This window comes from Dunckerocampus dactyliophorus, chromosome 3 (assembly GCF_027744805.1).
Source record: "Dunckerocampus dactyliophorus isolate RoL2022-P2 chromosome 3, RoL_Ddac_1.1, whole genome shotgun sequence".
Classification (NCBI taxonomy): Eukaryota; Metazoa; Chordata; class Actinopteri; order Syngnathiformes; family Syngnathidae; genus Dunckerocampus; species Dunckerocampus dactyliophorus.
The window spans coordinates 36,157,144-36,183,677 of NC_072821.1; the positions used below are offsets into that span (position 1 = coordinate 36,157,144).

At 42.7% G+C, this 26,534-nt stretch overlaps 3 protein-coding genes across 5 annotated transcripts; 2 read left to right on the plus strand and 1 right to left on the minus strand.

Annotated features, from left to right (window-relative positions):
- Positions 1-2,052: 2,052 nt before the first annotated feature.
- LOC129179100 (zinc finger protein 239-like) lies at positions 2,053-10,047 on the plus strand. Of its 2 annotated transcripts, XM_054771941.1 has the most exons (3): positions 2,053-2,552; positions 3,175-3,264; positions 6,668-10,047. In XM_054771941.1, the coding sequence occupies exon 3, from the start codon at positions 6,718-6,720 to the stop codon at positions 7,873-7,875; it is 1,158 nt and encodes a 385-aa protein (XP_054627916.1). In that variant the 5' UTR covers positions 2,053-2,552; positions 3,175-3,264; positions 6,668-6,717; the 3' UTR covers positions 7,876-10,047. The 2 variants fall into 2 exon arrangements, with proteins under 2 accessions (XP_054627916.1, XP_054627915.1); XM_054771940.1 differs by lacking the exon at positions 3,175-3,264.
- A 312-nt stretch (positions 10,048-10,359) lies between these two features.
- LOC129179091 (gastrula zinc finger protein XlCGF52.1-like) lies at positions 10,360-18,010 on the plus strand. 2 transcript variants are annotated; one of them, XM_054771925.1, is made up of 3 exons: positions 10,360-10,710; positions 11,738-11,837; positions 14,743-18,010. In XM_054771925.1, exon 3 carries the CDS (start codon positions 14,856-14,858, stop codon positions 16,062-16,064), a length of 1,209 nt encoding a protein of 402 aa, XP_054627900.1. In that variant the 5' UTR covers positions 10,360-10,710; positions 11,738-11,837; positions 14,743-14,855; the 3' UTR covers positions 16,065-18,010. The 2 variants fall into 2 exon arrangements, with proteins under 2 accessions (XP_054627900.1, XP_054627899.1); XM_054771924.1 differs by lacking the exon at positions 11,738-11,837 and having other exon boundaries at positions 14,743-18,009.
- Positions 18,011-18,946: 936 nt separating this feature from the next.
- Positions 18,947-24,842, minus strand: LOC129179092 (zinc finger protein OZF-like). Its single transcript, XM_054771926.1, has 2 exons — positions 24,292-24,842; positions 18,947-21,332 (listed from the first exon to the last, which is right to left on the minus strand). Exons 1-2 carry the CDS (start codon positions 24,485-24,487, stop codon positions 20,206-20,208), a joined length of 1,323 nt encoding a protein of 440 aa, XP_054627901.1. The 5' UTR covers positions 24,488-24,842; the 3' UTR covers positions 18,947-20,205.
- Between the last annotated feature and the right edge of the window lie 1,692 nt (positions 24,843-26,534).

Genomic DNA, 26,534 nt, shown 5'->3' on the forward strand with positions numbered 1-26,534 from the left:
TCAATGTGTGATGGCAGCGTGAAGTGACAATGAAGACACGGCGTCTCTTTGTGACATGGAAAGGATGCTTTATGTCAGCTATAAAGGTAGAGTGACAATGCATGCTTTTATCAGAGACAGTAAAGTAGTAGTAGTAGTACTTTATTAATCCCACAGCAGGGAAATTCATCTGTTACAGCAGCAAGCAAGATACACAAGTATGTACACAAGTAAAGAATGCATAGTCATTGACAATGCATGCAATGCATAGACATAGTGAAATACAAAATGGTTCAGGTGTTGTAGAGCCTGATAGCGGTCGGTATGAAGGACCTGCGGAACCTCTCCTTCTTACACCGTGGGTGTAACAGTCTGCTGCTGAAGGAGCTGACCAGGGAAACAACAGTGTCATGTAGCGGGTGAGAGGTGTTGTCCATGATGGATGTCAGCTTAGCCAACATCCTTCTCTCCCCCACTTCCTCCACGGAGTCCAAAGGACCGTCCAGGACAGAGCTCGCTCTCCTGATCAGCCTATTGATCCTGCTCCTGTCCCTGTCCGTGCTGCCCCCTCTCCAGCAGCCCACAGCGTAGAAGATGGCTGAGGCCACCACAGAGTCATAGAAGGTCCGTAAGAGAGTCCTGCACACACCAAAGGATCTCAGTCTCCTCAGCAGGTGGAGGCGACTCTGGCCCTTCTTGTAGAGGGCGTGGGTGTTGACGGACCAGTCCAGTTTGTTGGTAAGGTGAACACCTAATGTTTATGTGTTTATGTTTCTTATGTTCTTATTCTTTCATTTGTTTTCTTTCTTTTCTTGGGAGAATGAACAGAATAAGATTTTCATTGCATGGTATAACTGCTGTTGTACTATGCACATGACAATAAAACTCTCTTGAATCTTGAATCTTGAACCTAGGAATTTGTAGCTGTCGACCAACTCTATGTCCGCTCCCTGGATGTTCACCGGTGTGAAGTGGGATGTTTTCCTCTGGAAGGTAATGATCATCTCCTTTGTCTTGCTGGTGTTGAGTTGCAGCTGGTTAAGCTTACTCCAGCTGACAAAGTCCCTGATGACCGTCCTGTATTCCAGATCATTCCCCTCCGAAACACAACCAACAATGGCTGTGTCATCGGAGAACTTCTGGATGTGACACTGTGGGGAGTTGTGTGTGAAGTCCGAGGTGTAGAGGGTGAAGAGGAAAAGGGAGAGCATCGTACTCTGAGGGGCACCTGTGCTGCAGAGTACCATGTCAGACACGCAGTGACGGAGCCTCACATACTGTGGTCTGTTGGTGAGGTAGTCGGTAGTTGGTAAAGTGCATCAATCAAGCTGTTCAATTCTATCAAAAATTATTAAAACACACTCAATCCAAAACTATGACGTCCAGGTCGTCCTGCATTTCCTGAAAGTGACCACAATACCAGAAGAGCTCGGCCAAGCGTGTAATGACACCTCCTCACCTAAAGGGGGCAGTATGCTAGAGTGAAATGGCTATGGTGTCAATAAAGGAAAGGGGAAATGGAGCCGTTGAGTTGAAATCAAGGTTCGGAAGTGATGATCAAAGGACTTTTTTTAAACATCCGTGGCTCCAATAACCAACATAAGAGCTAAATAAGTGTACAGGTGAAATGATCATCTAGATACACAATCCGAACTATACATTTTTATACATTTATGTGCAAAATTAAATAACTTAAGACATTTTCTTTGTCACACGTTTAAGTGGCGCTAGAATTCCTTTTAACTCTGTTTGATCCTATTTTACTTTTGAATGACTGTTTTAACTGTCTTAACAGTGGCACTTTTCTAACCATTACTATATAATGAATGTCGTTTTCCCGTTTGTTTTCACACTAAAAGCATATCCGTTAATGCAACCTTCAAAATAAAAGTATTGGTATGCATCGGGAAATAAGTAGTAAAACATATTAACTTAAGTTCCTGACGATGTTGTTTGTTAGTCCCTATCATGCGTCCATCATGTTTTGTTAAATTGTGTACACATTTGGTTCATGTGAAAGAATAATATTCAACACATGCGTTTTTCGTTCAGGATCAATTCGTCTCCGGCCAGGTTAGCATGCTATCTGCTATAGGAAAGAAGCGGAAGTTAGCGCCACATACAACGCATGCGTTGGTGGCTCTTTTGGACGACTGTCATAAAGATTGCGTCGAAATTATTTAAAAAATTTAGCAAGACGACGAGATTCTGCCGCGTGTGTTCTCTTGCTGCTACATATTTTTCGTGAGGAATGGTAGTTATTGTTAAGACACGCTCGTCTCAGTGAACTTTGAAGCTTCTCGGTCTAGCTTAGCATGCTAGCTGCTGACAAAGAGACGCGGAAGTGAGCAACCCATCGCTAAGCAGACATCAAGTGTGAGTGTAAAGTACAAATGCTGAGAGTGTTGGTGAATCAGCGACTAACTGAAGCTCCTGAAGAAATATTTGTAGTGTGGAAAGAACGATAGCAGAGTACGAGGAGGAACTTTCTCGAACAAAAGAGGAGAACGAGCGACAACGTCAACTACTGGACGCTGTTTTCAAGAAGCCTGAAGTTGTGTTACACAGAGCAGGTTAGTAGTCCTAGCTCATGTTTATAGGCTTTCTATTGGTTCATTAAGACTACTCATAAAAAGCTTTTCTCCGTGAAGGACCATTGCCTTGATGTACACTCACATGGACATCCAAGGATTGGTACGAGCGTGATGACCTCGATATTTCTGTCGATATCTTCTGTGTTTGTATTCATTAATACAGTGTGTTTTTGTCTTGTTTTGGTTACATTGTTGCCATTTTGAGCCAAAGTCATACACTCCTTGAAGGTACAGTGGTGGTGGAGGATTTGAAATTCCATTCTGTACTAGTCCAAGCACGGATCCCTGTGGGACGCCATGACTAACTTTAATGCGCGCCACACACGGGAGGCGACGTCACCTCTAGTCCATTCATTTTTCAATGGAACCTGTGCGACAGGGCGATTATCGCGAGTCACTAGTCTGATTTGTGCGTGTTAAATTTTGTACTTGTGCATGTCATCATGCACCGATTGTCAGTTTTTTGTGACACTCTTATTGTGAAAACATTTGAGATATTTTAGTTAAAACATTTCCTTTCGCTGACACTATTGTATTTGTGAAACTTTTATTTGGTTAGTGGAAATGTAATGAAGGTACATTTCTGTTTTTTTTTTTTTAGCATCTGGACCATATGAGGACTGGTCCAGTTGGAAAACCACTGCACCAAGACTTCTCAAATCTGGGCTACATTATCCTATAGAAAATGAAGGTTCTTAAAAAAGTAGTTCCTGATTTGTGAAACTTATATTCTATTGGTGAAAATGCAATAATGTAACATGTATGTATTTTTCAGCCGGTAGACCATATTAGACCCGGCGCTGTTCAAAAACCACTGTGCCTACACTCCTCAAATCTGGACTGGATTAATCTATTTGCCGCGTATCGGGGTGATCGGACTTTAGTGTCTGGTAAACACATGGGTGGCGGCGTCTGTGTTTACGTAAACAAACAGTGGTGCATAGACGTACAGACGATGGAAAAGCACTGCTCTCAGGACATTGAGCTGCTGATGGTGAAATGCAGACCTTTTTATTTGCCTCGTGAGTTTAGCGCTGTGTATTTAACTGCTTTTTACGTTCCACCATGAGCTAACACCGCTAACGCACTAGGCCTCCTGCATGACATCATTGATAAACACGAGACCAAACACCCAGACGCTGTATTCATTATATCTGGCGATTTCAACCACTGCAACCTCAGGACTGTTCTCCCCAAATATTACCAGCATGTGAGCTTTCCCACAAGGGAAAATAACATCCTGGACCAAGTTTACAGCAACATGAAAGGTGCTTTGAAGGCTGTTCCAAGACCCCACTTTGGAAAGGCCGACCACATCTCCATATTCCTTTATCCAACATACAGACAACTTCTCAAGCAAGCTCCCCCTGTAAGTACAGCTGTTAAAGTGTGGAATGAAGAAACTGATCAAGTACTTCAGGACTGCTTTGGCTGCACAAACTGGGATGTGTTTAAAACTGCAGCGGGGAGGGAAGATTGTACTGTTGATTTGGATGAATATGCTTCTGCTGTGACTGGCTACATTAGCACATGTATAGAGACTGTTAGCACCACCAAGGATTACAGAAAATACACTAATCAAAAGCCTTGGATGAACTTTGATGTAAGGGCTAAGATAGGTGCTCGTTCGACTGCATTTGTCATGGGCACCACTGAGGACTACAAAAAGGCCAGATATGACCTGAGGAGGTCCATACGAGAGGCCAAAAGACAGTACAGACAGAAGCTGGAGGGCTACTATTCCACCTCAGACCCTCGGCGCATGTGGGCGGGGCTCCAGCACATCACAGACTATCGATAGCGGAGTAGCGTAGCCACGTCCAGCCAAACCAGACTTCCAGACGAGCTGAATGAGTTCTACGCCCGCTTTGACACCCAAACTCCTGATGAGCAGAGAGGGTGGCTGGACTTGGGGAGCACACAGGACTCACCTCTCATGGTGACATCAGCTGATGTGCGCAGGGTTCTGAACAAAACAAACCCACGAAAAGCAGCAGGCCCAGACAACATCTCAGGCCGTGCACTTCGGGTTTGCTCATCAGAGCTAGCTAATGTGCTTGCTGACATATTTAACCTGTCGCTTGCAGAAGCATTTGTACCAACCTGCTTTAAGTCCACCACCATAGTGCCCGTACCCAAGAAGAGCAACGTGACCTGCTTAAATGACTATCGCCCTATAGCACTCACTCCTATTGTAATGAAGTGCTTTGAAAGGATAGTCATGACCCACATCAAAAACAGCATCCCAGCAACTGTGGACCCTCTACGTTTTGCATACCGCCAGAACCGGTCCACTGATGATGCAGTCAACACTGCCATCCACACAGCCCTTTCTCACCTACAGGGCCAGGACACATACGTCAGAATGCTATTTATAGACTATAGCTCTGCTTTTAACACAGTCAGCCCCCACAAACTCACAAATAAGCTCCTCACACGTGGACTGTCACCCTCCCTCTGTAACTGGGTGTTTAACTTTCTCACAGGCAGACCCCAGTCAGTCAGAGTTCACAATCGCACATCCAGCTCAAGAATTGTGAGCACTGGGACCCCACAGGGGTGTGTGCTGAGTCCGCTCCTCTACACGCTCTTCACCTACGATTGCGTGTCCTCCCAGAACAACACCAGCATCATTAAATTTGCGGATGACACTACAGTCATCGGACTGATCACTGGTGGTGTTGAAACATCATACAGAAGAGAGGTGGCGGACCTCATAGCTTGGTGTCGTGATAACAATCTCCTTCTCAATACAGATAAGACTAAAGAGATGATCATCGACCCAAGAACAAGGGAAAAGGAGCCGCATAGACCCCTGTTTATTGATGAGACTGAGGTGGAGAGGGTGAAAACCTTCAAGTTCCTTGGCACACACATCAGCGAGGACCTCACCTGGTCTCACAACACCCAACAAATTATGAAGAAGTCCCAAAGGAGACTGTACTTCCTGAGAAGACTGAGGAAATTTGGCGTGTCCACCAAAATCCTTAGTTGCTTCTACAGATGCACTATGGAAAGTGTCCTTACAGCCTCCATCACTGTTTGGTACGGTAACTGTACAACACGTGATAGGAAGGCACTCCAGCGGGTGATCAAGACCTCACAGAACATTGTTGGGGCAGCCCTCCCCTCACTACAAGACATTTATAAATCTAGAGTCCTACGCAGAACACACAACCTCATCAAGGACAGCACACATCCACAACACTCATTATTCACACTCCTACCGTCAGGCAGATGCTACAGGAGTTTGAAGTCCAGGACCACAAGGCTGGCAAACAGCTTTTACCCACAGGCTATCAGGCTTCTCAAGGAAGCACTCACACACGCCGCACGCAACACACGCACACACTCATAGCACTTTTATTTATTTATTTGTATTATTTATCTGTATTAATGTCTCTTCTGTTGTTGTTGCTTAATTTATTAGTATTTATGTTTCTTATTTTCTTATTCTTTTTCTTGTGTTTTCTTTCTTTTCTTGGGAGAATGAACAGAATAAGAATTTCACTGCATAGTATAACTGCTGTTTTACTATGCACATGACAATAAAACTCTTGAATCTTCAATCTATAGAACCTGAAAGTTCATTAAAACAAAGTTTCTGATTTGTGCAACATTTGTTCTATTTGTGTAAATGCAATAAAGGCACATTTTGGTCTAGATGCTGGAAAAAAGCATTTCAATGTTCCATTATTGGATATTCACAAATAAAAGAAAGGTTTCACAAATCAAACACTGGGTTTTTTATGAATCTTCATGGTCTGTAGTTTAATTTAGTCCGGATATGAGAAGTGTAGGCATAGAGGTTTTCAACTCGCAGTCTAGGTCCAGTGGTTTTTGAACTGGACCAGATCTACTGTATTCTAGATGCTGAAAAAAAATGTAAATGTACTTTTAGTGTATTTTCACAAATAGAATAAAGGCTTCACAAATCAGACACTTTGTTTTTATAAACCAAAACAACACCATTTCCTCTCTAATTCTTGTGATCTAAGTTTAATTTCCCAATTTTGGGTACATATGCTGGTGCGGGACAGTGCATCATGTGGCAAAACTGGATTTTTCTACAGTCGTCTTCTTGTGTCCTGCAGACGTCAGCAAAGAACATCTTCCCCCAGAGCAGCAGGAGTGGAGCTCCAGGATGGGGCAGGAGGAGCCAGAGCCCCCCAACATTAAAGAGGAAGAGGAGAAGCCCCAGCCCCTCCACATTAAAGAGGAAGAGGAGGATCACAGCATCAGTCAGGAGGGAGAGCATCTTGAAGGATTGGCGGAGTTCCCAGTGATTGGTGTCCATGTGAAGAGTGAAGATGATGAAGACAAAGGTGAAAGTGAGGAGAAGAGAGAGGTGGAGCCTCCAAGCAGCAGCTCAACTCAACACATGACAACAGAAGCTGATGGAGACCACTGTGGAGGATCACAAGCAGACAACCTCTTAGCTCCACTATCAGATAGTGACGACACAACGTCACACTCTCCTGACACTGATGATGAAGACTCTAAAGCTGATATGACATGTCACACTGACAACACACACTTTAAATGCTCTCAATGTGGCAAAACTTATAATTACCGTCGTAATCTGAAAAGACACATGAGAAGTCACACTGACAACACATGCTTTAAATGCTCTCGTTGTGGCAAGACTTATAATCGCCGTAGTAGTCTGAAAATACATACTATGCAAACTCACACAGGAGAGAAACCATTCAAGTGCTCATTTTGCGGTAAAAGATTCTGTCAGAAGCCAAAATTGGTAGATCATGCCAGAATGCACACTGGAGAGAAACCTTTTTCCTGTTCAATCTGTGGTAAAAGATTCTCTATAAAGTCAAATTTGAAAATGCACACAAGAACACACACTGGAGACAAACCTTTTTCCTGTTCAATCTGTGGTAGAAGATTCGCTCGAAAGGCAAATGTTGAAAGACACACAATAACACACACTGTAGAGAAAGTTTTTACCTGTGTAGTCTGCGGTGTGGCTTTTTCACGGAGTCATTGTTTGAAAACACACATGAGAACACACAGTGGAGAAAAACCTTTTTGCTGTTCAATCTGTGGTAAAAGATTCTCTCTGAACGCAAGTTTGAAAGTACACACAAGAAGACACACTGGAAAGAAACCTTACACCTGTTCAGTGTGTGGTACAAGTTTTGTACAAAATCAAAATTTGAAAGTGCACATGAGAAGACACACTGGTGAGAAAGTGTTTAGTTGCAGTGTGTGTGGTGAAAGATTCTCTTATAAGTACCAGCTTAACAATCACAAGTGTGCTGGTGAGAACAGCAGCAGCAAATGAAGCTGCAGGCCTAAAACTGTCCAGACTTAGGTAACTAACTTTCTAACAATCACCACCACATATGTTGTGTCTAAGACACTTCTTAATGTAACCATTTGTTACGGATAAATCAGAAATCCCAAATTACTTCGACAAACATTTTTTTCATCTGGTTTATGAGATTGCATTCCACCCGTGAAACAACATGAATTGAGAATGGGCAGTCTACCCCATTCGTTGCTTCCCTCAACTGCCTCGTTTGTTTTCAGACCAGTGACTGAGGCTGGCGTCTGCAGAGCCCCAAAGCAGTTGGAAACAGACAAATGTCTGGGTCTAGACGGTGCTGTTTTTCTTAAAATGATCAACATAAGCGTCTGACATATGTCTACTTTTCTATCGACCACCCCTGCTGAAAGGAGGGAACTTTGCTGAGCTTAACTGGTTTCCAAAAACTAAGTAGAAGCGGCATAGAAAATGGATAGATGGAAGTAGTTAATGTCATTGAGTGTTTTGATTTTAAAAAGTTGTTTACAGGGATTTTTATTGATTTGTGTAAGGCCTTGGACACCGGCGATCATACCACCTTGTTCAATTCGCTTGATAAAAATGGGCTGCTTTTCTAACTACCTGTCAGTTAGAACTCAGTGTGTACACCTTGCATGGTCTATGTTCTTTCCCTTCAGGAGCGCCCCAGGGTTTTGTCAAAATGTGTGGAGTGGTTGTTCACTTTTATGCCACCGATAGTTTCTCTCTTTCAAATTAGGAAGTCTTTGACTCTAAATCAGCTAAGGCGGGGGTGTCCAACCTTTTCCAGCAAGGGGCTTATAAGGAAAAATGAAAGGATGCACGGGTCACTTTGATGGATATGATTAGAGGTTATATATTTCAGGAAAATAAACTGCATCTCAAGTTTTGTGGTATAAATGGCAAAGCGGATTATTTGTATCAACTTCAGTCTTTGTTCTGTTTGTACAATTTTTGCAGTTTTTTTTCCAAATATTTCAACTCTCTCCTTAAATAATATTCACAAATGTTCTTTTTGTAATAGTATGATTTTAGTGTTTTATGTTTTTCCTTGGGACATGGAATGTCACTTCTCTGGTTAGGAAGGAGCCTGAGTTGATGCTAGAAGTTGAGCCATCGCCTTGACTTACAGTTTGGGTTCTGGAACCAAACTCCTCGAGAGGGGCTGGGCCTTGTTATTCCGGATTTGCCACGGGGGAGAGGCGGTGAGCTGGCGTTCTGAACACCCGAGTGAAGAGAGGGGTTGAGCTGTCATGATCACCACCTGGTGATGAGTCGGATTATATGGCGGGGTAGGGTGCCGAACAGACACGGCAGACCCAAATGTGTCGTGAGGGTGTGCTGGAAACGTCTGGCGGAGTCTCCCATTCGTCAAGTCCTCAACTCAATCCTCCGGCAGAGCTTCCGTTGGGTCCCAGGGGAGGACAAGGATATCGAGTCCGAATGGGCCCGTGTTCCGTGCCTCCGTTGCTGAGGCAGCCGATCGGAGCTGTGGTTGGTGCCAGTCATGGCGGCAAGTACATTAGTCATGCTGTTGAATTATTTAAGAAAATATTCAAACATTAAAAGTACGATGTGTGTGCAAACGGGGGCCAGAACGTTTCCTGAAAGTGATGTGAAATGTAAGTCTAGGGTGTAATGGCACATCCTTGCCTGAGGGAGGCAATAAGGGGAAGCGTTAGCAAGAGGGTGTTTATTAGATGATAGCGTCCATCATGTTTTTTATTCTCTACACTTTTGAACACCATACATACCACCATACACCATACAATGTGCAACAAAAGCTTTTGTCATCGACCATCACTTGTCGCACACATGAGAACACACACGGGAGAGAAACCATATTCCTGTTCAATCTGCAACAAAAGCTTTAGCGACCGAGCAAACTTTGTTAGACACATGAAAACGCACACTGGAGAGAAAGTGTTTAGGTGCAGTGTGTGTGGTGAAAGATTCTCTTATAAGTACCAGCTTAACAATCACACGTGTGCTGGTGAGAACAGCAGCAGTAAATGAAGCTGCACGACTTGAAATAAATTGACGAGACTTTGATAACTTTTGACTTTCTAACATCACCACATACTGTATGTTGTGTGTAGGGTTGTGACGATAGAAGAATTTCAGCTGTCGATAGCAATACCTGTGAATTTCCACGATTCTCAATACTAATTTGATACCATGATAAAAGTATAAAAAACACAAACCGTGCATTTTTTAATTAACTGCTTTTACTGTTTCAAACTGTCAAGTATTTAAAACATCAGCAGTGGACTATAGCCACTGCTTGTAAATATGCAATATTCAACTATTTTACATTCAGAAAATCACGGCAGTTTTTATATGGAATTTTAAATATTTAAAGGCTCAACGCCCCTGCTGTTCTTTTTGTTTCCTTTTCCATTTTTGTGTTGACACCGTGGTCGTAGTGGGCCGCGAGTGTGAGACCCCTGCTTTTCAGTCTAAAGGCATAATAACGTTTATTTGAAGTTTCGCTACACACTTTATGGGTCAAGGGTGCAATGACACGTCCTCACCTGAGGGAGGCAGTGATGCTAGAACTTGATAGCTGTGTGTTGTCTGCCGGAAGTGGAAAAGGGGCTGCTGCAAGATGGTTCGTTTAAATAGTTCTTACTGCGGTTTTTTATTTTGTACCTATTTTATATGGGAGTGGATATTGTGAAGCACTCGACTAACTGCGAAGAAGTATCTGTAGTGTAAGAAAGAACGATTGCAGGATACGAGGAGGAATTTTCTCGAACGAAAGAGCAGAAAGGACGACAACGTCAACCATGGACGCCGTTTTGAAGCCTCCATTGGAGTCTGGCAGAACAGGTTAGTCGTCCTCTCACGTCTTAATACGTCTTCTATTTGTTGCTGTTTATGTTTGTCGTTATAGAAAATACAATATAGTTACATTCACTGAATGAGGGTTTTGAACAATAACGATGACGTATTTGACCACGGAATATCTTGTCCTTCCTTGGTCGTGTATGTCAGGGGCGGATCTAGCTTTTTTGAAAAGGGGGGGTGTGGGCCGAGGCGCTGGAAATGGAGACGGGGGTCTGTGGGCCCTCCCCCAGAAATATTTTTAAAATTAGACCTCATTTCCTGCAATCTGGTGACATCTGATGCCAATTTTATGTCCTTAATTTCAAGAGTTTGTTGTTACTTTTATTCTTGGAATATATCGTTTAAGCCAAAACATTCTATTTATAAAATTACCGGTACTAGGAGAAACCCATTTTAGCTCAATTTCCTGAAATATTTTCCAATTTGAAGCAGCTGTAAATTCCGAGGATTTGAGTGTAATTTTATGTCACCGGGGATTGCTTTTCTGGTTAATTTTCATTGAGAGTGGACAACAGTTTTCCTTATAGTCATGATGCCAGAACCTTTATTTTGCACCTCCACCTGAATAGCCATGTACAGCACACGTTCAATGTCCAAAGTAAATGATCAGCCTGACAGTGGGTTCAGGAATAGCATGCGTCTCGGTTGCATTCTGGCATATCCACCAATTGACTGACTGTGGCCTGGGGTGATCTGTCTTGGTACTAGTAGCAGTACTAATAATTGGTTAATTGGCGCCACACCCGACCGAGATAAGTGAATTTCAACAAAGTAGGATTTAATATTTATAAATGGAATATTTTTGTAGTTATGGCATAGAGAACCTGTTTACAGTCTTCTAAATATAGTTGTTAGCATTACTGGAGTCCTCTAGACATGAAATAACACCCCTAGTCACCTTTACACTCCTATTATTGGTGAATTTTATGATGATGTTGTTATTTCAACCAGACATTGGTATGCACATATCTCTGTTGCTGACATCCACCTCCACCCCCTTTGATTGCAGAAAGTTGGCCACCCGTTGCTTTGTTGAAGCCACCTTGTCTTGTTCTCCTCCTCCGTTACCTGCCTGTAATGTGGAGCCCAGTCACAATCACATTGTTTGTGTGTGTACTGTTCTAAATCATCAATCTTACACATCACTTGTGATATGATGTCATAATTTTGCTTCTTCAATGCATTCTTTTTTTCCTTCCAGCCCATCAATTTGTTTATGAAGTGATGTATTATCATTCCTCAATGCCTTAACGTGTTTTCTTATACCCTAGTCCCACTAGAGGTGGAATGAGCCAAAATGCCATTCGAATGAAAATTCCTGGTTTATTCCTGATATTTAAAGTGCATTCTAAAAAATTTCAAGTGCATTCCAAATATTAGGGCCCATTGTGGCCGACCCAAACGTTTTGAGCTTGCTAAAAACTTTGGACATGCATTCGAAGTGAAAAAATATTGAACGGCATTTGAAAGGTATTCTAATTGCACTCTGAATGCATTCTAAATAATCCTACGGTCCAACTACAACTACATACAACAACTATCCAACTACATTCCAAATATTCTGATTGCATGTAAAAAAAAAACGCAGCCAGCTGCCGCTGAAACATTGCCTTAGTCACATGACTTCATACACCAAGGAAAAAAGGAGCCAAGTTAACTCCACCAGTGGCTGCCGGCATGGACAGTGCATAGGTGGCGAAAAGAGGTGCTGATACCCAAGAAGCTCACTGAAACTTGACTCACCATTGACGCATCGCCAATTCACATCACGTAATGCCGCCAAGGAAAAAAGGAGCCGGATGAACGGCATTCTTAGGGTTTTCACATCCTCTCCCGAATGTGGTGAAAATTTAGAAACTTTTTCACTCAGGCTGGTTCTGCTTGATTCGCGCTGATTTGTGCTTTGTGCGACAGGGGCTTTTAGGATTTCATGTCGTCATGCTGTTTATCAATTTTCCTGTATTGTTCCTGGTTCCTGGATCGCTTCAAAATTGATGCAGAGCTCCTGTCAGTCCATCCTCACAAGTGACATCCAAATTTATTTTTCTTTTATAATTATTGGACGCTGTGGGAGAGAGGAATAGTAAAAAAAAAAAAAAAAAAAAAAACATGAAAAGCACAACAATGTTTAGAAGTACATACAAACTTGTTTGTTTGTCGGTCCTTGAATGCACCACAGTTATGTGCTTTGAGAAGCCAAAGTGAAACCTATACATAGCTTTCTCCCACGGACACTTTATAAAGCCACCATGTAGAAGACAAATTCCTGTGTTCTTGAACTTCAAGACACACGTCGATATCTTTGCCTCTCTAAATCCCTTTGTAGTCTCCAAAAGTCTTTTCATGAGATTTGTCGCTAGTCGCTGACCTGGTTCCGACTTACATACTCCACAGAGTGAAACTAAACATTTGTTGTCAGTAAAGGGTGTAACGATTCGTTTTAATAACAATTTGATTCGTATCACGATTTGTGGTTGCGGATACGATTCAAGGACGATATTGGTTCCTTTGGAACGATTTCATCCGAAAGGATTCACTAACTTTAAATTGATTCAGTAACTTTTGAGCCAAAAGTTCAACCACTGTGAGTGTGAAATAAATACCTGGATACTGGACAGTGATGTTTCCTATATTCCTGTTGTTTTTTGTAAGGGAATCCGGTATAAATTATTAATAATGTTGTCATATGTAAGAATAAATTATCAATGCGTACAAAAAATGCAATACAAAATCAGGATGAACAGAGGGTGGTATAGCTTGCCTTGATGAATTATTTACTTTAAATAGTGCAATCCAAACCTGCACTTTGCACCAACAGGTGAGGGGCATTATGCAAATTCCTCAACAAATGAATGTGGTATGGTATCTTCAATTAGGTGTTCAAACTTTCTCACCTGTACGGGCCGAATGAACATATTATAACTCATGTTTATGTTCCACATACTCAGTCACAGTCAGTCACATCTTTGTTGATACAAAGCGATGTCAAATATCCCACATTCTTATTCTCATCACTCCACATTTGTTCTGCCAGCACTGTGTGTGCCTGTGTATGCGTGTGTGTCAAGGATACACATTCATGACTCACATGTTTCATGTATGTGCTTACGTGTATACGAGCATGGCTGAAAATTGTGGGAGATGACGATGAATGAATTTTGCGCGGGAATACAGTGTTTTCCACAACGTCAGCAAATGATGCTCTCAAAATTATGTTATAATGGCCAAATCATGCAGTCTATGGGCCAAATACTTTCAAAGGTAATTGTTAAGTCTTACCACATTTTGGGTAAGGATTTGGTTTGGGCAGTAAAACGAGTCGTACACTTCCAACGCGCTGGCTCTTGCCACATCCAATATGGCGGCGACGTTGACGTATGACTCGGCGTAAGACGAAGAAACGAATCAACTGTGTTTCACAGGTCCACTACAACTCCCATGACCACCATGTACCCGAAAGTCGATGATGTCACAGACAAGCAGACTGAATCGAGTAACGTTTAACGTCTGTATTATGAAAACACATACATCCGTATAAAGCCTGCTGCGCTTAAATCCAATGCTTTATTTCCTAGTATCGATTCAATTGATTGATTACCTTTTAAAACGATCGATATACATGTCGTCCTGAATGGAAACTTGACAACCCAGATTGATGTAGTTGAATCATAGGAATATAAACTGATGCACTGATATAGTGAAGGAATCGTTACACCCCTAGTTGTCAGTCATCCTTCACTAACCAACGTTGTCATCACTCCATTATGTTGAAAGAACATAAAGGCAACAGGCTTTCCTTCAGCGTCTCGTAGCTCGTCTCCAATGTGGGAGTTGTGGGCTGTTGATTGATGTACTCCATAGGTAGAGATACTCAAAAGAACACCACGTAGTAAAACATGTTGTAATTGGTTGTTTAGCGACACACTTTTAACACACTGTCACTCAAAAACGTCTTCTATTCTCTCTTTTATGATAATTTTTTGAAGCACGTGTTTTTATTGTTGTGTCCTGCAGACGTTAGTGAAGAGCGTTTTCATCCTGAGCAGCAGGAGTGGAGCTCCAGGGTGGAACAGGAGCAGCCACAGCCCCCCTATGTTAAAGAGGAAGTGGATCCACAGCCCCCACACATGAAAATTGAAAAGGAGGAGCCACAGCCCCCCCACATTAAAAAGGAAGAGGAGAATCACAGCATCCGTCAGGAAGGAGAGCATCTTCAAGGACTGGAGGAGTTCCCAGTGATTGGTGTCCCTGTGAAGAGTGAAGATGATGAAGACAAAGGTGAAAGTGAGGAGAAGAGAGAGGTGGCGCCTCCAAGCAGCAGCTCAACTCAACACATGACAACAGAAGCTGATGGAGACCACTGTGGAGGATCACAAGCAGACAACCTCTTAGCTCCACTATCAGATAGTGACAACACAACGTCACACTCTCCTGACACTGATGATGAAGACTCTGCAGCTGATATGACATGTCACACTGACAACACACGCTTCAAATGCTCTCAGTGTGACAAAACTTTCAAACACCATTGCGATCTGAAAATACACACGCGATATCACACTGGAGAGAAACCTTTTTCCTGCTCAGCTTGTGGTAAAAGATTCTTTAAGGCGTCACATTTGAAAGAACATGCACAAATACACACTGGAGAGAAACCATTCATGTGCTCAGTTTGTGGTAAAGGATTCTCCCGGAAGTATTATTTGGCAGCACACACAAGAATACACACCGGAGGAAAACCTTTTGTGTGTTCAGTGTGTGGTTCAAGTTTTCTACTCAGTCAGACTTTGAAAATACACATGCAAATACACACTGGTGAAAAACCTTTTTCCTGTTCAGTGTGTGGTGTATGTTTTATACAAAAATATGAGTTGAAAATACACATGAGAATACACACTGGGGAAAAACCATTTTCTTGTTCAGTCTGTGGAATGAGTTTTAGACTAAAGCAATTTTTGAAAAAGCACATGAGAATGCACGCTGAAGAAAAACCTTTTAGCTGCTCGGTGTGCGGTAAAGGTTTTGTACGAAAGAACTGTTTAAAAATACATATGAGAATACACACTGGAGAAAAACCATATTCCTGTTCAACCTGCAGCAAAAGCTTTTGTGACCGAACAGCACTTGTTGTACACATGAGAACGCACACGGGAGAAAAACCATATTCCTGTTCAGTCTGCAACAAAAGCTTTTGTCAACGAGCGACACTTGTAAAACACATGAGAAGACACACTGGTGAGAAAGTGTTGAGTTGCAGTGTGTGTGGTGAAAGATTCTCTTATAAGTACCAGCTTAACAATCACAAGTGTGCTGGTGAGAACAGCAGCGGTAAATGAAGCTGCAGGACTTGAAATAACTTTCTAACATCACCACATATAACATGTGACATCATTGTTGTGCGTGTGTGTGTAACACAATGTGGTTATATACCTACTAAAGTACTTTTTAGAGGTATTTATGTTTTAAGCAATGTTCATATTTGCTGAATGTACTTGTATCATCCTTTTTGTTCCCGTTTATGGAAATGTTGCTGTTTTCAGATGCTTGGTGTTTTGAGCACACGTCAACCCTGGTAAACTCCTGGAATTGGCCCTGCTGTGCAAATGTTTACATTTCCCGTATTTTAACTTGAATTTAAAACAAACAAAAAAGTCCTCTCCGACCAATTTGGTCCCATTGACTCTAATTACTAATTGATATTATTCTCTACCTTCAAAATACAGGGAAACCCCCACTAATTTTAAGAAAATATTGCACATTTTGTGTTTTATTGTGTGGTTTTCCCATTGACAAAAGGGGTTTTTATGATTGGGCCAGTTTTTTTTACTTTAGGGTACAAAGTGTGTCATGGCAGCCTTAGTATGATGTGTTGTAGATAATCTCCGTGACTTGTGTTGGTATACAGTAGCTATCTCACTATTTGTGTGCATCTATTAAAAGTGCATAAGGAGTATCTGTTTACGGTGTTCTACGTGAGTGTTATGGATAGAAATTCACTGGAAAACATAAAAAGCGTTCAGAAAGTGGTGATATGAAATTGAAACAATGTCAATGTAAACAAAGTGAGTGACAGGCTTGTTAAAGCATGAATATCACAATGTGCAACAACACAAGAAATACAGTGTTGGTGAATCTAACCATTATCCCTCAATGTGAATTTGGCTTGATGGGTCATACTGCAACTGTATGAAGATAATTGAGTACATAAAATTATTCATTATTGTGTATGGACATATTTGTCTTGGAAATTGACATTCTCGATGCTGTTTTGATGTGATGGAGAGCAAATTAAAAAAAAAAAGGAAATCGAGAAATATTGTTTAATAAAGACACCGGCCACAGCCGCAATGAGAACCCAATCAAGCATGACATGTCTTCCTTTTTATATCCAGATGTTCCTCCAAGAATCACAACCTTATCGTGGTGGAGGCGTGTCAGTGCCTGAGTGATCCTAGGAGCTATTTTGTTCGGGCATGGTAGGAGCTCTCAAGGCAAACAGGTCTAAGGGGACGGGCCAGTCAAACAGTCAGAAAAGCAGGAAGAAGAGACCACACTTTGCCAAGACGTAGGACATCGGGGCCTCACCCTGGAGCCAGGACCTGGGAAGGGATCTTCAACCCACGAGACCCAGCCGGGTCCAGCCCAAAAAAGCCACACAGGATGTCCCACCACAGACCCACCCCCTGTGGGAGCATTGTGGGTGCCTTGGCCACAAGGCTGGCGAACAGCTTTTACCCACAGGCCATCAGGCTTCTCAACGAAGCACTCACACACGCCGCACGCAACACACGCACACACTCATAGCACTTTATTTATTTATTTGTATTATTTATTTGTCGAGGGAAAGACTTCTTGAGACATCATCTGTACTTCTGTGAAGAATGTGTCGTATTATTTATTTGTATTATTTATTTGTATTGTTTATCTGTATTAATGTCTCTTCTGTAGTTGTTGCTTAATTTATTGGTATTTATGTTTCTTATGTTCTTATTCTTTTTCTTGTGTTTTCTTTCTTTCTTGGGAGAATGAACAGAATAAGAATTTCATTGCATAGTATAACTACCTGTTTTACTGTGCATATGACAATAAAACTCTTGAATCTTGAATCTTGGCAGCCTGATCTTCAGTGGCCAAGTCTTGTTCTTGAGCCTGAGCTCGTGCGAGAGGTTAAGACATTCCGACAGGCTGGAGGTAGAGCAGGTTGTCAGTTCGATCCTCGCTCTCTCTACCCAGTGACTGTTGTTGTGTCATGTCCAATACACTTAGCCCATCTTACCTCCAGTGTTGTTGTATGAACATCCATCCATCCATCTTCTATGCCGCTTTTCCTCATTAGGGTCGCGGGGGCTTGCTGGAGCCTATCCCAGCTGACTTCGGGCGACAGGCGGGGTACACCCTGGACTGGTCGCCAGCCTATGGCAGGGCACATATAGACAAACAAGCATTCACACTCACATTCATACCTATGGACAATTTAGAGTCCCCAATTAACCTAACATGCATGTTTTTGGAATGTGTGGCCAACATGCTAACCACTAGACCACCGTACGGCCCCCTTGTATGGACATATGAATGTGAATGAATAGTCGGAGAGGCCATAGGCGTGAATTGGTAGCCACGTTTCCGTCAGTCTACCTCAGGGCAGCTGTGCATACAGATGTAGTTAACCACCAGCTATCTCAGTCATCACCGGTGTGTGAGTGAAGAATTAATATTGGGTTTCCTTCACTGTGAAGCGCTTTGCGTACCTTGAAGCACTATATAAAATCGAATCCATTGTTATCAATACTATGTACCTTGTGATTGACCAATCCAGGTTCTAGTCCACGTTGATTGGCTTTGATTCTCAGATCCACTGTTCCGCTAACAGTATCACTGTAATGTAGAATACAACTGTTTGAAAAATTGTTAGAAATTGAATATTATCCCTCTTCTATCAACAAGCCTTCAACATGTCTTACTCAAAGCATCGGGAAAAGAGAGGTTTGGAATGGAATATTTTCCCTCTGCTTTGAGCAAGATATGTTGAAGGCTTGTTGATTGCAGAGGGCAAATATTCCATTCCTAACATATTATATGTGGCTAAACTTAAATGGATGTTGTCCATACAAGAGTACTTTAAGTGTGAACAAATGAAGTAAGATCCATTATTTTTCTATTTTATTGACAACACACAAACGATACGTACGACATTACCGTAAGTGTTGTCTGAGTCACATGCAATGGACATGCTACGGCAACTACACTGGTTCAGTGGTGGTGCCATTTGCGGCCCATGGTTGTTGTTTTTTTTATCGGCCCATGGCACATTCTAAAAATATAATTTAACAAGTAAAAAAAACAGCAAAAATGAATAAAGTACAAGAATACAAAAATAAAGTCAAAATATTAAGAGAGAACAGTTGTCATCTAACAAGAAAAAAAACAATTTTACAATAACGTCATAAGATTGTATTATGAGAAAATGTCATTTTTGTAGCATGAAGTTGAAATATGAAAAAAAGACGTTCTTTAAAAGTTGTAATATTATGAAAAACAAACAAAACAATGAATAAAGTTGTAATTTAAAAGTCATAATTTTTTTTTTTTTTTAATGAAGTTGCGTAAAAAGTTGTTATGAGAATAAAGTCAAAATATTACAGGAATAAAGTCATAATATTGCGAAAAGAAAATTTACAAGAAAATATTTTTAATAGTTGCAAATTTAAAAACAAGAGAGCTGAAATGGGGAAGAAAAACAGCTGTAATTTTACGAGAATATAGTCAAAGTATTAAGAGAAAAAAAGTCAGACTGACAAAAACTTGCAATTTTACGGGAATAAACTCGTAATATGAGGAAAAATGTCATTTTAGTAGCATATGGTTGAAATAGAAATGAATATTTTTTCAAGTTGTAATGTTATGAGAAACAAGCAAAACAGCAAATATAGTTGTAAGTTTAGAAAAATTAGGTATGGGAAAAGTTGTTACAAAAATCATTTTTTAGTCGCATAGAGTTGAACTATTAGAGCAAATATGTTATTTAAAAAAAAGTGTAACATAATGAGAAACAAAAAAATAGAAAATTAGGTTGTGGAAAAAATTATACTTAAATTTAATTATATATAATAAAATCAAAATATCATGGGAATTAAATCATAATATTACCAAATGCACATTATGAAGATTATTTTAGAAGAAAGTTTAAATATTTGGAAAATTAAAAAAAAGACCAGACTGAAGTTTATATTAATAATAGGTTTTTTTCACTTATATGACAAATGTGAGATGCAGTTTTTTCTTGAAAGATATGTAACTTCTGCGCAAATTTACACGTGTTGCTTTACAAAATATTGAAGTGCCCATTGGACACCCCTGGTTTAAGCGGTCCAAGCATATGAAGGAGTTATACACACAACAATGTCACACGTTTTAAGTGATATTGTGAGAAAGTCAAGGTTAGCAAAGTCTTGGCAGTTTATTTCAAGTCCTGCAGCCTCATTTATTGCTGCTGTTTTCACCAGCACACTTGTGATTGTTAAGCTGGTACTTATAAGAGAATCTTTCACCACACACAGTGCAACTCAACACTTTCTCACCAGTGTGTGTTCTCATGTGCGTTACAAGATGTGCTCGTTGACAAAAGCTTTTGTTGCAGATTGAACAGGCATACGGTTTTTCCCCAGTGTGAGTTCTCATGTGTATTTTTAAATGCTGATTTCGTACAAAACCTATACCACACACTGAACAGGTAAAAGGTTTCTCTCCGGTGTGTACTGTTGTGTGTATTTTCAAGTCAACTTTTCGTACAAAACCTGTACCACACACTGAACAAGTAAAAGGTTTCTCTCCAGTGTGTATTCTTGTGTGTATTTTCAAGTGAACTTTACGGACAAAACCTGCACCACACACTGAACAGGTGAAAGCTTTCTCTCTCTCTCTGTGTTTTCTTGTGTGTGATATCAAATTTGACTGCTGAAAGAATCTTTTACCACAAACTGAGCACACAAATGGTTTTTCCCCAGTATGCATTCTTGTGTGCGTTGTCAAATTTCCCTTGTGAGCGAATGTTTTACCACAAACTGAGCACATGTATGGTTTCTCTCCTGTGTGCGTTCTCATGTGTATTTTCATATTACTGCGATAATTAAAAGTTTTGTCACACTGAGAGCATTTAAAGCGTTTGTTGTCAGTGTGACATGTTATATCAGCTTTAGAGTCTTCATCATCAGTGTCAGGAGAGTGTGACGTCATGTCATCACTATCTGATAGTGGAGCTAAGAGGTTGTCTGCTTGTGATCCTCCAGAGTGGTCTCCATCAGCTTCTGTTGTCATGTGTTGAGTTGAGCTGCTGCTTGGAGGCTCCACCTCTCTCTTCTCCTTACTTTCACCTTTGACGTCATCATCTTCACTCTTCACAATGACACGAATCACTGGGAAGTCCTCCAGCCCTTCAAGATGCTCTCCCTTGTGACTGATGCTGTGGTCCTCCTGTTCCTCTTTAATGCGGAACGGCTGTAGCTCTTTCTCTTCCTTTTTAATGTGGTGGGGCTGCGGCTGCTCCTCCTGCTCCACTCTGGAGCTCCAATCCTGCTGCTTAGGTGGAAGATGTGCTTCACTGAGGTCTGCAGGACACAAGACAAACACATGCTTATAAAAGCAGCTTTGCTCCGTCACATGAGGCACACAACTAGAAGTAACCAGCAGATCCAGGAGGGTTAGCAAGAAACTAGCTCGCTTTCAAACATTAGTGTTAATTTGAAGATAAATGTTTTTTTTTTTTAGGTGCAATGTCACACTAGGCAGGAGGGTTTGGAGGGGCAGGAGTGAGCTGGTGCAATGGGCCTCAACACAGGAGCGTATTCCAGGCTTCACACAGCCGTCATAGTTACACACTTCCCGTGTTGGTGGACGCTAGTAATTACAATGATTTTCAGCTTTATTTTATAATTTTTATTTTTTTATTGTAAATTAATCCAAGGGCTGGATTAATCAGAGGAAAGGACCATAACTGGCTGGAGGGCTGCTAGTTGCCCATAAGGCATCAGGGGGTCCAGATACATGGGGGAGCACTACAGTGAACAATTTGGAAATTTCTGTTTTGCTTTCAGGATTTTATTGCCTCAACACAATTTAAAAGTGCTTTTAATGGGGTGTCGCCTTTCCTTATACGACGCACATATGTTTCCACATAATTACTATTGCAACATACAAAAATCCATGCAATGTGGGGGTCTAGGATTCCCAAATTTCTCCAACTACTTCCTTGCAAACAAGCAACAGTATATCTCAAACCCGTTGGATTATTTATGGTTAGTGATCGAACAATTCCCATTTCTAACCCACCCTTCATCAGCCAAATTCTTGGGAACACGCCCATCTGGAATAATTCCGACATCCTGCTTAAAAACAAACCAATGGATTTCCCAGTGTGGCATGAAAAGGGAATTAGATGCATGTAAATATAAAAAGAAACAATGCTATCCCATTTAATGACCTTGGAGCGCAGTATGGAATAAATCAGAAATGTCTTGAATACAAACAATTGAAATCTAAAATTAGGCCAAGATTCAGTAATATAAAATGGGAAAGCAATCCCACTACTGACCAGTTCTTAAAAACATGTGCCCCTCAAACCTTATACAAACTATTATGTTTGACTGTCGAAATATGGCAACACCGTCTGCATTCCAACCTCCAAATGGAACTCAAGATTTATCTGCAAGCTGCGACCCAGAATTCTGGAAGCAAATACGTCTCATTTCTTTCCCGGTTAATTAAAAACGTGTGTGGCTTGGTTTCCGGCCTTGGCCGGGCTTTAGGGGTGTGGGCAGGCAGGGGGCTGGCAGGCAGTCCCCACTGTTTGCTGGTGTCTGGCTGATCTCTTCCCTCCCTGTGTTGGCGCCGGGGTGTCTGCCTCCGGAGCATCCTCCCCGGCGTGTCTGTGGTCGGGTGGGGGGGGTGGGGTGATGACCTGCTTGCGGTGTGGCGGGGGCTGTTGGGGACAGATGCTCCAGTGTCCGGTGGTGTATCGCTCCTCTGGTGATCTGCCATGGGGAACTTGCCTCTCAGCCCCTCCTTGGCGCTTTGGGCACGCGTGCTCCATGGGCTCAGTCCTGCTCTGTCCTGTGCGGGGCCCAGTCCTCTTGGGGTCGCTGTGGTGTGGCCCCTTGGACTGCTGTGTTGGTGTGTATGTCGCTTGGGGCACGGTTCTTGCTGTTTTCAGTACAGTCTTGGCTGCCTCGGATAGTTTGGCTGGTCTGTGGCGTACGGTGGTCTGAAGGTGGCACTATGGGCACTGTTGCCGTCTGGGACTCTTGTGTTGAGGGGTTATGGCTGGTGGGGTGCAGCCTAGGGGCGGGGTGACCTGCGGCCAGTGGTTTAGCTTGCCCCTTATTTCTTTAAACATACTGGGTGGTGTGCTGTATCGGGGCACCTCCTGCCTGCCGGGGTGGAGGAGGGACTGCGGGCCTGTCAGCTGACCACCAAGGCACTTTGGCTCACCAGGGATGGCCTGGCCTGTGGGGTGTTTTGGGCAGTGGGCTGCGCTGCCTGGTGTGGCGTGGTCTTACTCATGGGGGTCATGGGCCAGGGTGACGGATGAGCGTCTTGGGGCAAGATTCGTTGGGGGTGCGGTCCTCTGTCAGGCACTTAGATGTTTGTTGCCACCTGTCTTCGAGCTTTGCTGGGATGATTTCGTGCCCTTGCCTTTCCACAATCTGGCTGCGGGCCTGTCGGGGGTGCGTGGCATGTTCAGTGGTGCAAAGGGCTCGTCTGGCTTCTGGTGGTTGGTGGGCCCCGGCGGCTAGTTGGCTGCTGGTCTCGGCTTCTCGGCTCTGGCGCTCCTTTCGGGCGTGGTGCTGCCTCTCCTGGGGGTGTGTTGCCTGGCTGGTGCAGTGTGGTGAGCTGCCTTGCTGCTCATACATTCCTCTGCCCGCCAGCAAACAAGGCTTTCCCCCTCACTTGCTCCTGTGTCTGATTTTCTGGGGTCGTTTTCGTCATGGTGGAGGAAGGGGGTTTGCATTCTCTCTGGTGGTCTGTGTTTTCTGCGGCCTGAGATCTGGGTGTGGGTCTGGGACCCCAGGGTTCCCTGACCTGCTCATGCACGGCCCTACTGGTCTGGCTCGGTGCCCTTGTGCTGGCCCGGTTTGATGCTGTGGTGGGGTATGACGGCGTGGTTTTTGGGAGACTGGCTGCAGTGTTGGTGTAATTTAATATTTGTAATTAATTAATTAATTTGTAATTTAATAGAGGGGCTAGACAGGGGTTGGGGGCGGGGCTGGGGGTTCCAACTCTGCTGCCTGGGCCTCCTCTTATCATCAATGTCTTATTGTCGTCTCCTGCAAAAAATATGCAATTCTTCTGCTTTTCCTTACTGCCTCTGCATGGCATTTTTTTCAACCTGTTCACTTATCTTGCCTTTTATATCCTCTGTCTCCTTCTTTCCCGCTGTTCCTTCCTACAGCCTGCAATTCTTCATCTTCTTGACAGTATTCGTCCACCCCGTAAAGTTATTCCAATGTCCTTTTCATTTTCATGATCAAATATAGTTAGCAAACATGTGAGAGTAAGAATGAAACAAACCTGCTCTGTGTGACACAACTTGATGCTTCTTGAAAACAGCATCCAGTAGTTGACGTTGTCGCTCGTTGTCCTCTTTTGTTCGAGAAAGTTCCTCCTCGTACTCTGCTATCGTTCTTTCCAACACTACAAATATTTCCTCAACAGCCGCATTTAATCGCTCTTTCACCAACGCTCTCAGCATTTGGACTTTACACATTTTCACACAATCACAACACTTTACAATCACACTTGATCTCTGCTTAGCGACGTGTTGATCACTTCTGCGTCTCTTTGTTAGCAGCTAGCTAGCAAGCTAAGCTAGCCCGAGAAGCTTCAAGGTTCACTGAGACGGACCTGTCGTAACAGTAACTAACAATCCTCACGGAAAATATGTAGCGACAAGAAAACACAGGCGGCAAGAATCTCATCGTCTCGATAACTTTTTTCAATCATTTCGTTGCAATCTTCTTTTACAACAGTAGTACAAAATGGCGATGGACGCATGCGCAGTAATGCCCATTTTTGTTAGCAGCTAGCATACTGACCTAGCCAGAGACGAAATGATCCTGAACAAAAATTGAGTGTGTTGGATATTATTCTTTGGTATGGTCGAAATGAGTACAGTATAAAAACAAAATAACATAATGGACGCAAGGACTAATAAACAACACCGCCTTGCTAACGCTTCCCTTCACATTTTATTATTACTGCCCCCCTCAGGTGAAGAGGTGTCATTACACGCTAGTCCGATACTTTCAGGTATTGTGGTCACTTTTAGCAAATGTGGGATGTCCTGGATTCTCTAGTGTTGTCCACATATGATCGCTTTAATTGAGTATGTTATGAATATTTTCTAAAATAGTTAAACAGCATAACTGATGTACTTTACTGTCCCCAGGACTTCACCGTGTTCATTGTTCGCCCCGCCCCCATCCAAAAGCAACTGAGGCATATCTAGAGTTTGTGCACAGAATCTTTTGTCCATCCTCTTACACAGTGTTCTCATTAAAAATGTTCATATAGCAAGTAAAATATCATTTTGTTGAACTTTGGAAACGTTTTTTGGTTTTGCTTATAAATCGGGTAAGCCAGAAGTGCTCACATGTTGCCCTGACAGCTAGATTGCTCGCCCTCTCTTCAACCTACTCCGACAAGAACATGCATTGTCACTTCACTCTTCATGGCTGATGTAAAGCATCCTTTCCATGTCACAAAGACACTCAATGTCGCTTCACTGTCACTTCAATCCGCCATCACACATTGATGCAGGTGTATGGCAGTGAAACAGTCACGGTCGTTACCTGCATCTTTTCATACAACTTGCTCTCTGAATTGGCCCTTAATTAAAAAACAAACACATAGCAGATTAACAAGCGTTTCAGTATGTTACACACACAGCAGGGGCGTAGGAGTCCAGGAGAAATATCATTTGTACTTCATCAAGCAGCACGGTTGAGGTCGAGGCAAAAACTCAGGTGTGGGAATAGTTTGGTGAGCACGATTTTCAGTCGACCTCCAAGAGGTTCTGGCAAACCATTTGATGCCTTAAAAAAATGGAAGCGGTGGCCAGTCCACACCGTTTACATTGAGGACGGGGGACTGCTGACCTCAACTGAGGATGTTGTCGGGTGGTAGAAGGAATACTATGAGGCCCTTCTCAATCCCACTGACATACCTTACATAGAGGAAGCAGAGCCTGAGGACATGACAGGTCCATCTCGGGTCCATCACCGTGGCTGAGGTATCTGAGGTAGTCAAAAAACTCCTTAGTGCCAAAGCTCTGGGGGTGGACGAGTTTCGACTTGAAGTCCTCAAGGCTCTGGATGCTCAGGGACCGTCTTGGTTGACACGTCTCTTCAACGTTGCTTGGAAGTTGTGAACACTACCTCTGGATTGGTAGACCGGGGTGGTGGTCACCCTTTATAAGAAGGGCGACCGACCGGAGGGTGTGTTCCAACTAAAGGGGATCACACTCCTCACCCTCCCTGGGAAAGTCTATTCCAGGTTGCTGGTGAGAAGGGTTTGACGGTTAGTCGAACCTCAGCTACAATGTGGTTTTCGTCCCGGTCACGGAACATTGGACCAGCACCCTTGCAAGAGTACTGGAGGGTACATGGGAGTTTGCCCAACCGGTCTACATGTGTAGCCTGGTTCACATTGCCAGCACTAAATCAAGCCAATTCCTGGTAAATGTTGACCTCCGCCAAGGCTGACCTTTGTCACCAATTCTGTTCATGTTTATGGACTTTCTAGGCACAGCCAAG

Excerpts from the sequence above, each read along its gene's own strand:
- LOC129179100 (XM_054771941.1), top strand. The coding sequence starts at position 6,718 with ATGGGGCAGGAGGAGCCAGAGCCCCCCAACATTAAAGAGGAAGAGGAG.
- LOC129179091 (XM_054771924.1), top strand. The coding sequence starts at position 10,668 with ATGGACGCCGTTTTGAAGCCTCCATTGGAGTCTGGCAGAACAG. Across the intron at positions 10,711-14,742 it reads ATTGGAGTCTGGCAGAACAG|ACGTTAGTGAAGAGCGTTTT; the intron begins GTTAGTCGTCCT and ends TGTGTCCTGCAG.
- LOC129179092 (XM_054771926.1), bottom strand. The coding sequence starts at position 24,487 with ATGTGTAAAGTCCAAATGCTGAGAGCGTTGGTGAAAGAGCGATTAAAT. Across the intron at positions 21,333-24,291 it reads AGTTGTGTCACACAGAGCAG|ACCTCAGTGAAGCACATCTT; the intron begins GTTTGTTTCATT and ends TGTGTCCTGCAG.